Raw genomic sequence first — 12,677 nt, 5'->3', positions numbered from 1 at the left:
GACAGGACAAGACTGCGGGTGCAGTGCATGTAATGCACCGACAGGAGTCTTATCAGCAGGCCTAGTCTTGTTTAGTAAGGCTAGGGCGGTTGCCTTGAGAACCATTTTTTTCTACTGTCGGAGCACGGTCTCCGGCACCGGAGATGCCGAGCACCCCCTTTTTGGTTCGATGGAGGGTGAGGTGATCGATCCGGCGATCGCCGACGTGGCGATAGATACGAAGTGTGGACACGTGAATTTACCTAGGTTCGGGCCACCCGAAGGTGTAACACCCTACGTCCTGCGTTTTGTTATATTCAAGGTTGTATATGTTGCTTACAATGTGTCCTGGGAGTTCCCGGGGAGCTACTTGGTGATGACTCTAACTAGGGCTCCAACTAAGACTCCTCAGAACCCTTTGATCGGTGGCATCGGTCCTCCTTTTATAGACAACGGGATACCACAGGTGCCATTGCATGCAGCGTAACATGTTGCCTAAACGTGTGTCATAGCCACACGGAATACAATTTTACTCATCTGTGCTGGACGCCATGCAGCGCCCAGTCCACTATACATGGTAGAAAAAATGGTTCTCAGGGCAACCGTTCTAGTCTTGCTAAACAAGACTAGGCCTGCTGATAAGACTCCTGTCGGTGCATTTAATGCACTGCGCCCGCCGTCTTGTCCTGTCTTCACTGTTTTGCGGGTCCTACCTGCATGCCTGAGCGTGGGTTGTTGGGGTGCACCTTCCCGGCTAGCGCACCTGCTAGTTGCCGGGAGGTGTTCCTTCGGCTTCCCGAGACCGGGGTTCCCGGGAGCATTTTGTACTCGGCTCCTAACTTTAGCTTCACTAGGGGTCGTCTCCTCGAGGCAGGCTTCCCGGGCTCGTCACTTCCCGGGAGTCCTTCCTGATGGGGCTCCGTCACTGGCGACCCACGCGTCCCGTAGCAGTGGGACCCCGTGGGCCACTGGTACGACAGTACCCCCCAGGCGTGGGCCGGCAGCCTTGAAGCTTCCAGCAAGTGCTATCCTCGGTCGGTTGCCGGGCTACGCCCTATCCGACGCGTGGGTCCCAAGGGGGAAACCCCTGGGCACTCGGCCTCGTGGGCCGCATTTATAGTTCCTCTCCTCCGAGCGAAACGGTTGGGCGCACGATTTCGTGCCTTATTCCCCTTAATCACCAGCCCCCTCTTAATCTCCGATTCTTTAGGGCTCTTTATTGCCCATCATGGGGGTGTCCGTTGCAGTCTGCCAGCCCCGATAAATACCCAAGGCCAGCGGTGGGCACTCCCCATTGTCTTTCGCTCCTGCCATTGCCTCCTCCCAAGCTCCCCGCACCCCAACTCCAACCAAATCTCCTCTCCACCTCTGCCGATGTCTTCCAAGGGCCAGAATCGTCCCAAGGGGAGCACCAGCAAAGGGGAAAAGCACGACAAGGCCGGCAAGAAGGAGCTGTCGGACAGAGCCCGGAAGGATGACGACATGCGAGCTAAGTTCGCTTTCTTCTCCCCCGGGTACAACAGTGAGGGAGTCGACATGCTGATCCTGGCGCTGGCCACCAAGCACAACGAGCACGGGCCAACGCGAGTCCTCCTCGTCGGTGCGGAGCACGACGAGCAGTACTTCTGGATCTTTGGGAGGTTCATCCTTGCCGGGTTCGTGCCGCCGCACTCCTACTTCCTCTCAACCATCATGGAGTCCTACGGGCTCCTCATAGCGCAGCTTCACCCCACGTCGTTCTTCACATTGGCTGTTTTCCAACACCTCTGTGAAGCGTTCGTGGGGGTGATACCATCGGCGTTATTCCGCCACTACTAGTACCCGAGGGTGGAGAAGAAGGTTCCCTTGTCCTCGGGGGTAGTGTTCCGATTCCACGACAGGATCAAATCGGAATTCATCGAGCTGGGGAAGAAGAAGATTGAGCACGAATGGCGCGCGATTGGTGCTGGGTGCGCACCGACGAGGTCCAGGAGTTCCATGAGGAGCCCCTCGGTCCTCCGAAGGGCTCTAACAACTGGGCGCTCCGCGACCCGAAGGACGAGGAGCTGGCCCCGATCTGCGTGAAGATCAAGGCGCTCCGTGAGGCCGGGCTCACGGACACGGATGTGGCGCGCCAGTTCATCGTGGCCTCCCGCAGCGGCGCTCGCATCGGGCGTGGATGTACACCGGGGCCGGCGACCGGACCCGGCTACAGCGCACGGACCTCCTCCCGGAGGAAGTGCAGTTCTGGTGAAGGGTATCACCGGCGAGGATGAACCTTACCGGCTCCTCCCGCCTAGAGCGCACTCGCTCCACGCCGCGATCCTGAACCCGGGAGCCCGAGATCTCCCACTCTGCGACGAGTGGGGGATCGTGGAGGACCCCTTGGCGCAACCCTCCCCCCCGCAGCCCAGGTCCCAGAAGGGCAAGGGGCCGGCTGCCGACTCAGGGAAAGGGGGCCAAGGCCAGGCCTCCGCCAAGGCAGAGGGCTCAGACTCTGACTACTCCTCGCTGGGCGTCGGAGGAGACCTCAGCGACGACGACGCTCCCCCGGCAGCCGGCGAGGTCGTGCCAGAGGAGGACGACGAGGACTATGACGTCCCCTGGTGAGGCGGTCCGCGGCGGAACAGGCGGGCAGGCGGGAAGCCGGCCCGCAGCTCCAGGAGCCTCACGGCGACGCGGGGGCTGTGGCCTCCGGCGGCAGTGGCGCGGCTGCAGCAGCTGCTCGGACCACCCCGGCAACTCCGACAGCTCCCCCCGCACGAAGCGGCTCTCCGGCGAGGAGCATCCTGGCGGACAGGGTGCTCAAGCTCAAGCCGGCGGGGTAAGTTCAATGTCACCCAAAACAGCTTTGATTTCGTGAAATTATTTTGTGCTTGACTAATCTATTTTTGCGTTTTTCAGATCGTCGAGGAAGAGGGGGCAGACCAGCATGTCGCCAGCAGCCCCAACCAAGAAGCCCCGCCCGGCATCGAGCGGCGGCGACCAAGGCGGTGCTGACGCAGCGGTTGCGATGGCGGCAGCGGCCGTAGGGGACCCAAGGATCCCCGACTTGAGCTCGCGCAGGTCCGCCCAAGTGGCGATGGACCTAGCGGGCAGGTTGAGCAGCCAGGTTCTCGCTGATCCTTTCAGGACCATCGGGAACCAGTTGGCCCTGACCTTGTTGTCGGCGCCGATGGCGTGCATCCCCAACGTGTAGGTCAGGAGGAAATCCTTGGGATTCACGGTCCCGTCGTACGTGCCGAGCGCTGGCGCTCGGAACTTGCGGGGCCACGTCACCCGGCGCAACTCGCGTGTGAACGCGGTGCAGCCGTCCAAGAGGCCCATGGGAGCATCTTCCTGCTCCTGCGGGTGCTGGCGCTCTACCTCGCGCCGACGCCGGCGCTCTAGGCGTGGGCGTAGATCTTCTTGCTGGCGGGCATTCAAGATGCCGCGCGCGTCACCCCACGTGACGGTGGGTGACGAGTCCGAGGACCCCTCCAGGTCCCCGTCTCCCTGGCCTCCCTGCGAGGGAGGGCTCTCCCCCTGTCGAGAGGCACGGGGCGCGTCTTTGCGCTCCGGGTTCTGCCTGTGGCCGGAGCCTACCGGGACGCCCTCGCCTTGCGGCTGTTGGGCGGCCAGAGCGAGGAGTGCGTCCAACTCCTCGCCCCATGACCCGTGCGGCGATGATGGCTTCCGCCGAGGTTCGTGCGGGGGGCAGCCAGTTTCCCGAGCGGCTGTTGTCCGCTCTAGCCCCGGATGCCTGCGGGTGCGCGGGGTCTGAGCCCCCGGGCGTCGCTGGCGGCGCGATATGCTCATGGTGCCGCTGTCGCTACGTGTCCTCGGCCCGCGACTTGACTCGCTGGCCAGTGCGGGCGGCACCATGCCCGCTCGCGCGGCTGGCCCCCACGCAGGGGGCCGCTGGTCCCCTTAGCCGGTTGTCTACCGACGGCCGAGGGGGCGGGGGAGGCAGCTACGATTGCTGCCCCTTTGAGGGCTCAGGGTTCTCCTGAGCCCCTGACGCGGGTCGCAAGTCATGCGACCACGTGTGTGCCGCTGGGGCCTCACGCGTGTCTATCTGAGGATCGCCAGCATGCTTGGGGGGCATGGCGGTTGGCTCCGTCGGTGAAGAGGACGAGGCCGACGTCGATGCAGAAGCTGCTGCCGGCGGTCACCGGCGAGCTCTCCTCTCGTGCCCCCTACCTGGCGCACCAGATGTCGTCGCACGGGGCTCCGACACCGGGGGCGTGCTGGCACACCCCCTTTTAGGTTCGGCAGGGGTGTCGGGGATCGCTCTGGCGATCACCGCCGTGGCCGATGGCGTATGTGAACTGCATAAGGTACCCAGGATGCATGCAAGCTAAGGACACATGCACACACGTTTTTACCAGGTTCGGACCACCCGGAGGTGTAAAACCCTACGTCCTGCTTGTCTGAGCTGGTATTATCGCAAAACCAAGTGTTTACAGGTTGTCGGGTGAGTTCCCGGGCGCTCTCTCCCTTTGGCTAAGTGTTCCTTACTATTCTCTGCTAATGCCAAAGGCTAACTGTGAGCGACCAACCAAAGACCCAACGAAAATTCAATCAACCCTTTGACCGTTGGCGGGAGTCCTCCTTTTATTGCCAAGGGGATACCACAGGTGCCACGATGCATGGATTACAAGTGGCGAGCAGGGAGACAGGGCAACTCCCCCTCGGTGCGCTGGTGGCATGCATGAGTGCCAACTCCTCAGCTAGGGGCCTAAGGCCTAAGAACTAGCTCTGGACAGCCGCTGTTCACTCGACTGGACAGGTAACTTCCCTCCTGTCGGCTCATTAAATGCGCCGTGTGCTTCACTCCTTGCCCTGGCGGAACTGCGCACTGGATGTCTGACGCGCGCCCATGTGGCGCCGTTGCTCTGCCTGCTGGGCCCCTCCCTCACGACGGGAGCCTGCGCCCGGAAACCCCCCTCCCGGCAAGTGACTTCCCGGGAGGTGGCCAGGCGGGAATATTCCCCGAAGCCCCGCTAGCCCTTCCGGGCTGGTGGCTTGCCGGGCAGCACGCTAACTGCTTCCCGGGATGATGCCTTCCCAGGAACTCGGCGACGCGACCCACGCGTCGCCCGACGGTGGTACCCCGGGTGCCACTGGTGCGACACGCAGCCTTCAACTCGCTGCAGTCTGGCGTCGATCTCACGTTCGGAGATTACCACATACAGGCCGACGAGACCGAAATCCTACAATTCCCAGATCTCCTCGCGCCCCCACTCGAGGAGCCTCGACCCTACATTGCGGTCAGACCGCTCTCAACACCCGATCTCTCACGTTCCAGTGGCGTCTGGGAGACGGACCTTGGTCTATCCTCTACTGGATCAGATCAATCCTTTTCAGGAGAAAGCCCCGTCCCTAGCGACGCTGGCGATTGCTTCAATCAAGGAGGTTGCCGCAACTGCAACGACTTGGAGTCTTAGGGCAACACTGCTCGTTCCCCCGCGGAAATTGCCGTCCATGACGTGCGAAAACCACGGACCGACTGCCCTCCTGGAGAATGTGACTCGCACCGGGAGAGTAGTCGCCACGACGATCGAGTCGCACTCAAGCAGTGCCCCGACCCGATCAATCTCGTCAACATGATCCAGAAAGGTAGGCCAACCAATCGGGCTCAGAAGCTAATCTCTAGGCAGGTGCACATGGCCGTCACTGCACCACCAGTCACGCCTATGTTCCTCGATTGGTCGGAAACCGAGATCATCTTCTCCAGAGAGGATCGTCCGCCTCGAGTCCCACGGCCCGGACACGCCGCTCTGTTACTCGAGGCCCAGATCGGTGGCTACGTGATGAACAAAGTGTTCATCGATGGAGGCAGTGGCCTCAACCTCATCTATGCAGATACCCTACGCGGGATGAATCGGTCAATAACTAATCTCGTTGCAACCGATACAACTTTCCACGGTATCATACCTGGCAGGGCTGCGATCCCCCTGGGGAAAATAAGCCTGGACGTTGTATTCGGCACACCCGAGAACTTCCGGCGGTAGCGACTTGACTTCAAGGTGGTCGACTGACATCCCAGTACCACGTAGTCTTGAGTCACATCGCCCTGGCGCGCTTCATGGCAGTCCCGCATTATGCTTACCTCAAGCTCAAAATGCCTGGACCCAACGGCGTGATCACCATCTCCGGGAACTTTACACGTTCCGACAGCTACGACAAGGAGTTTCACAAAATCTCCGAGTCCTTCGGCATGCACGAAGAGCTGGAGCAACTCAAGCCGGGAGCCGAACACGACCTCCTCCCTGCGGCCAAGAAGAAAACATCGCAGGTGGAGTTCAATGCCAAGAAAGAAACAAAGGAGGTTTAGGTCCATCCTACCGACCCGAACAAGACCGCTGTTATCTCAGCAACCCTTCCTCTCGCATAGGAAAGCGCGCTCGTCGAGTTCCTCCGTGAGCGATGAGAAATCTTTGCCTGGGTCCCAGCTGACATGCCAGGCATCCCTAGGGAACTCGCCGAGCACGAATTACACGTGGATGAAGACTGTAAGCCGGTTCGACAACCCATGCGGCGTTTCTCAGAAGTAAAGCGCAAAGCTATCGGGGAGGAAGTCAAGCGCCTTCTCGAGGCCAAGTTCATCCGGGAGATCAAACAAGCAACCTGGGTCGCAAACCCCGTTCTTGTCCCGAAAAAGAATACAAAGGCCTTGCGCATGTGCGTTGACTTCACGTCACTCAACAAGCACTGCCCCAAGGACCACTTTCCCCTGCCTCGGATCGACCAGATCGTCGACTTGATTGCGGGCTGCGAGCGCCTGTCTTTCCTCGATGCCTACTCAGGCTACCGCCAGATTCGACTCAAGGTCGAGGACGAGGAAAAGACCGCGTTTGTCACACCATATGGCGTCTTCTGCTATACGACGATGCCCTTCGGGCTCCGAAACGCAGGAGCCATGTACCAACGCTGCATGCAGGCGTGTCTACAATCGCAGTTGGGCGACAACATCGAGGTGTATATAGATGACATCGTCATCAAATCCAAGAAGGAGGTCGACCTGCCGAAGGATATACGCCAAACATTCGATAACCTCGACAAGTACAAAATCAAGCTCAACCCTACGAAGTGCGCCTTCGGAGTCCTCGCGGGACAGCTGCTTGGTTATTTCTTGTCAGCAAGTGGAATCGAGGCAAATCCCTCCAAGATAAAGGCCATCTTAACGATGAGCGAGCCGACGAACCTACGTAAGGTCCAAGAGCTCATGGGACGACTCGCCGCACTGAGTCGGTTCATCAGCAGGCTTGGTGAAAAGGCCCTGCCTTTCTATCATCTCTTGAAGAAGAAGGACGAAGACTGCGCTTGGACCCCAGAGGCCAGCGCGGCCTTTGCCGACCTGAAAAGGTTATTGTCAACCTCTCCGGTGCTCGTAGCACCCCTTCAGGATGAGCCATTGCTGCTGTACATAGCAGCCACCACTCAGGTGGTCAGTATGGCCATTGTCGTCGAGCGACCCGAAGAAGGCAAGACTCACGGCGTCCAACGCCCCATCTACTACCTCAGTGAGGTCTTGTCTCCAACCAAGTAGCGTTACCCGCATTACCAGAAGCTTGCTTACGGCATCTTTATGACAGCCCGCAAGCTCCGGCACTACTTCGATCACCCGATCGTGGTGGTCAGCGAGGCTCCGCTAGCCAATATACTCAACAACCCGGAGGCGACTGGGCGAGTCGCCGAATGGGGATTGAGCTCTCCCCTCGTAACATAACTTACGAGCGGAGGAAATTCATCAAATCACAAGTCCTCCCCGACTTTATCGCCGAGTGGACATAAGCCCAGACTCCGGGTCCGCCTGACATGACCAGCTCATGGACAATATACTTTGATGGGTCGAAGAGGCACGAAGGAGCCGGCGCCGGTATCGTCCTGATCTCACCCAGGGGCGACCGACTGCGCTACGTGCTCCAAATGCACTTTCGTAACCCCTCCAACAATGAGGTTGAGTACGAAGCGCTTCTACACAGCATGCAAATGGCCAGAGCTTGCGGTGCTACTCGACTCATGATCTACAGCGACTCCTACCTGGTCGTCCAGCAAACAATGAAAATGTGCATCGCTGTCTCCGAGACAATGATCGCCTATCGCGAGGCGTACAACGCGTTGGAGGCGCAATTCGAAGGATGCGAGCTTCGTCATATTGGCCGTGCCAGTAATGACGAGGCCGATCAGCTGGCTAACCTCGGCTCCACTCGAACACCCATCCCGCCGGGAGTGTTCCTGGAGTCGATCCACCAGAGATCTATCAAGGAAAAGGGTGCTCCAACCCCCAAGTCTACATCAAGCAAAGGAGTCGCGCTCGACCCCGACCTCGTTGACTCACAAACACCAGCCACCCCAGAGGTCGCGAGCGGTGAAGAAGAGTCGGACGAGGTCCTCATGGTCGAGCCAACCTGGATGCAGCCGTTCATAGCATACATGACACGGCAGGAGCTTCCCGATGATGTGGCCGAGGCTCGTCGCATCGTACGACGCTCGAAGGTCTTTACCATCATCGAGGGAGAGCTCTACAAGCGAAGCGTCACCGGGGTATTGCAACGTTGCATCGTACCCGAGGAAGGACGTGAGCTGTTACTTGACATCCACCAAGGCACTTGTGGACATCATGCCAGCAGCCGCGCAATCGCGGCCTAGCGTTCCGAACCGGATTCTACTGGCCAACAGCGCTGTGTGACGCCGCCAACATCGTGATTCATTGCGAGACATGTCAGATGTTTGCCTGCAAACCGCATGGGCCCGCCTCAGAACTGAAGACAATGCCCCTAGCTTGGCCCTTCGCCCAATGGGGACTCGACATGGTGGGTACACTGCGTAAATCCAAGGAGGGTGGCCACACCCTACTCCTGGTTGCCATCGACAAGTTCTACAAATGGATCGAGGCCATGCCGGTTACCAACCAGGCAGGCACGACTGCCGTCACTTTCTTCTGCTCGATCGTCTTCCGCTTCGGAGTTCCGCACAGCATCATCACCGACAATGGCTCCAACTTCATCTCCAACGAGTTTAAAGACTTCTGCGAGAAAATGGGGATACACCTCAACTATGCCTCCGTGGCACACCCCAAAACCAACGGTCAAGTCGAAAAGGCCAATGGCCTCCTTACCGTCGGAATCAAGAAACGACTCATGACTCCCCTGCACCGAGCAGCTGGGGCCTAGGTCGAGGAGCTACCCTCCGTCTTATGGAGCCTGCGGAAGACTCCAAACGGCTGCACAAACTTTACACCATTCTTCATGGTGTATGGTGCCGAGGCCATCCTCCCTTCCGACGTTAGGTCCAACGCACCTCGAGTCACAGCTTACTCCGGTCCTGACGTCGATATGCCAATGGAGGACGCTCTCGACGCAGTTGACGAGGCTCGTGATATTGCCCTAGCTCGAGCAGCTATCTATCAGCAGAGCCTATGCCCTCGCTCCTTTGTTGAGGGTGATTTGGTCCTTCGGCTAAAGCTGAAAGGGCACCATAAACTTGAGTCCCCCTGGGAAGGACCCTACGTGATCACAAAAGTAGTGCCTGGCGGCGCATACTACCTCAAGGACATGAAGACCGGCATAACTTACAACAGGCCTTGGAACGTTGCACAACTGCGACGATTCTATGCCTAAAAGCTCTATAGCTTCACCTCAATTTTTTATCTTGGCTTTAGTGCTTTTTCTTTTTCTCTCTTACGTACTCCGGTACTCAATAAAGTAATAATCCATTCTCTCTACTCAAAGACGGGTCGTAGACTCGGACGCACCCCACAGTCGGGGGCTGCGTCCCATCGACTCAACTAAGTCTTGGTCGCACCCCTCACTCGGGGGCTCCGCCCAATCGACTCAACTAAGTCTTGGTCGCACCCCTCACTCGGGGGCTCCGTCCAATCGACTCAACTAAGTCTTGGTCGCACCCATCACTCGGGGGCTCCGCCCAATCGACTGAACTAAGTCTTGGTCGCACCCCTCACTCGGGGGCTCCACCCAATCGACTCACCTCAGTCTTGGTCGCACCCCTCACTCGGGGGCTCCGCCCAATCGACTCACCTAAGTCTTGGTCGCACCCTCACTCGGGGGCTCCGCCCAATCGACTCACCTAAGTCTTGGTCGCACCCCTCATTCGGGGGCTCCGCCCAATCGACTCACCTAAGTCTTGGTCACACCCCTCACTCGAGGGCTCTGCCCAATCGACTCACCTAAGTCTTGGTCGCACCCCTCACTCGGGGGCTCTGCCCAATCGACTCACCTAAGTCTTGGTCGCACCCCTCACTCGGGGGCTCGGCCCAATCGACTCACCTATGTCTTGGTCGCACCCCTAACTCGGGGGCTCCGCCCAATCGACTCACCTAAGTCTTGGTCGCACCCCTAACTCGGGGGCTCCGCCCAATCGACTCAACTAAGTCTTGGACGCACCCCTCACTCAGGAACTCCGCCCAATTGACTCGTCAAGCAAATTCCAACACCGAAGAATTTGGGTCTCTACCCAACTGCAAGCAGTTACGCACAGACCCGGGGGCTACTCCCATCGGGAGCGCTGGTCGCGCACCCGACTTACTCCCATCGGGAGTCCTCAGTCATCAAGACTCACAGTTCAAGATTAAATGCAACATCCCAAAATTTCAAAATTTTACATGTGCATTGCATCCATGAGCATCATGCCACAATTGCATATTTGAATTCAAATTTGAATCTCAAAAGGCTTTAAAAGACTTTGTTTCAATTTAAACCCTAGGGTTCACACCCATTTAAGCTTTGGATTTTCAAACCAATAGGGTTTATGTATAAAAGGGGTTTATTGCATAAATGAGCTATCCCATAATTTTTGGATAATTATTTGGAGTTGAAAAAGTATTTTCTTTAAATAGTTATATAGCCCTAAAGGCATTTATAGGGCAAATGTATTTTTATGTATTTTATTTTGAGGGGAAATCACTCCCAAAAGCTGTATCATGATAGAACATGATTTTACAAATTTTCTGGGATTTATTTGGGCCAATTTGGAGTTCAAAATCAAAAGATATCAAAGAAATGAGGAAAAGGGAAAAAAAGAAAACAGAAAAAAAAGAGAACCGGACCGGTCCGACCTCTTGGGCCGAACCGGCCCAGAACCGACGCGCCCGACCGCACGCGAGCCGGCCCCGCCAGTCCGGTCCGTCCGCTGCCACTGACAGGTGGGGCCCTGAAGCGAACCCCCTTCGCCAAGGGTTCGATCTCTGTGCTTACTTGTGCTAGTCCCCGGATCGACTCACTAGCACACACAGTTCAAGATGTAATACCAAGATACAAAGGTCAAAAGTACTTTATTACATCGTATAATCCAGAACTTAGATTGTACTTACAAACTTGCATGACCTCTTAGGCCAGCATAAACAAATAATGTTCAAAACCATGACAACAAAATATCATGAAGCTACAGCGGAAAAGTAGAGTAAAAGGGCCTCATCTACTCCCAGAGGAGAGAGCATGTTGGAATGTAAGCACATGACCCATGACAAAACGACGAACCTCACTCATCGTCGGATCCACCTGCATTATTAACCGTAGCCACTACGTGGTCAATACATTTGAATGTATTGGCAAACTCACTAGAGTTATAAAGGACCTACCAAGTACATGCATAGTTTGGCTAAGTGGGGTTTGGCTATTTTGCATAAAAGCATCATTATTCAAATCCTATCATTTTCAGACAAATAGTTTTGAATTCTATTGGACACGGGGTAGAAACACCCATGCTCCTATTAACCTAGGCACATTGAGTAGAAACATCAATGCTCCTACCCAGTTCAAACCATTCATTTTATTAAGAAATTGGAATGAGTGAGACTTTCCTTACAGCTCCGATATCCAGTTGCTCATAATTGTCCGTAACCGGGGACACGGCTAAGTACTTAGTTTGACACTCTCGAGAGGAGGTACACTTTACCCACAAGAAATCGACGTGTTAATCCCTTGCTGTCCTCAGGGTAGAGTAGCAACGGCATCGATTACAGGAATTTTCAGAACATATTCCCCCAAACCACCTGAGGGACGCGTTCCAACCTACACTGCTACATACCGATGTCACCTCGGATCCAGGTTCATATTTCTTACATCCATCCTGGCAGAGCCCATAATACCATGTGGTTGTACTGGAAGCTACTAAACAGGAAACTAGTCCAGTCTCTGGTTACCCCGGGTGGCATCCCACATTGTGACGCAGGCGCTCCCCGAATCGCACGGGGAGATGACCATGGACGCTCCCGAATCACACGGAGAGACGACTCAGCGGGCCCCATAGAAATGGACCTAACGTCACGACATCCGAAAACTCAAAGCAGCCCACCCAGGACGATTCATTGAATTACTTGTTTTGCCATAAACTAGGAAAATCATATTGTAATTCAATAGTATCACATTGTAATAATACCGCCCTCGTTTATTATCATAGCATAGCAATTTACTACTACGATGGCAATCGGTGGTTAGGAAATGGCAAGGGTGTCCTATGCTACTAGGAGAATCATAGCATAGCATAGATACAATAATAATCCTAACAATGCAACTAATAAAAACTAGTGCATAATAAAGTAATAGGATGATGGTCAAAGTGAACTTGCCTTGATAGTAGTTGGAGTTCAAACACTCGTCACAATCGAAAGGTTCGCTCTCCGAGACTACTATACAATCAACAAACATATACACACACATAAACACATAATACAAACATGACAAAAGAATATGTATGCCATGATGCGATGCAAA

At 56.1% G+C, this 12,677-nt stretch overlaps 1 protein-coding gene across 1 annotated transcript; it reads left to right on the top strand.

The window, feature by feature from the left end:
- The first annotated feature begins 8,756 nt into the window (after positions 1 to 8,756).
- On the top strand, positions 8,757 to 9,119 carry LOC104584888 (uncharacterized protein K02A2.6-like). Its single transcript, XM_010240682.1, has one exon. It carries the CDS (start codon positions 8,757 to 8,759, stop codon positions 9,117 to 9,119), a length of 363 nt encoding a protein of 120 aa, XP_010238984.1.
- Positions 9,120 to 12,677: the final 3,558 nt, after the last annotated feature.

Source organism: Brachypodium distachyon, chromosome 4 (genome assembly GCF_000005505.3).
Source record: "Brachypodium distachyon strain Bd21 chromosome 4, Brachypodium_distachyon_v3.0, whole genome shotgun sequence".
Lineage (NCBI taxonomy): Eukaryota > Viridiplantae > Streptophyta > Magnoliopsida > Poales > Poaceae > Brachypodium > Brachypodium distachyon.
This window is presented reverse-complemented; position numbering and strand designations above follow the sequence as displayed.

What these genes read in the sequence shown, in the direction of transcription:
- LOC104584888 (XM_010240682.1), top strand. Translation starts at nt 8,757, where the DNA reads ATGGTGGGTACACTGCGTAAATCCAAGGAGGGTGGCCACACCCTACTC.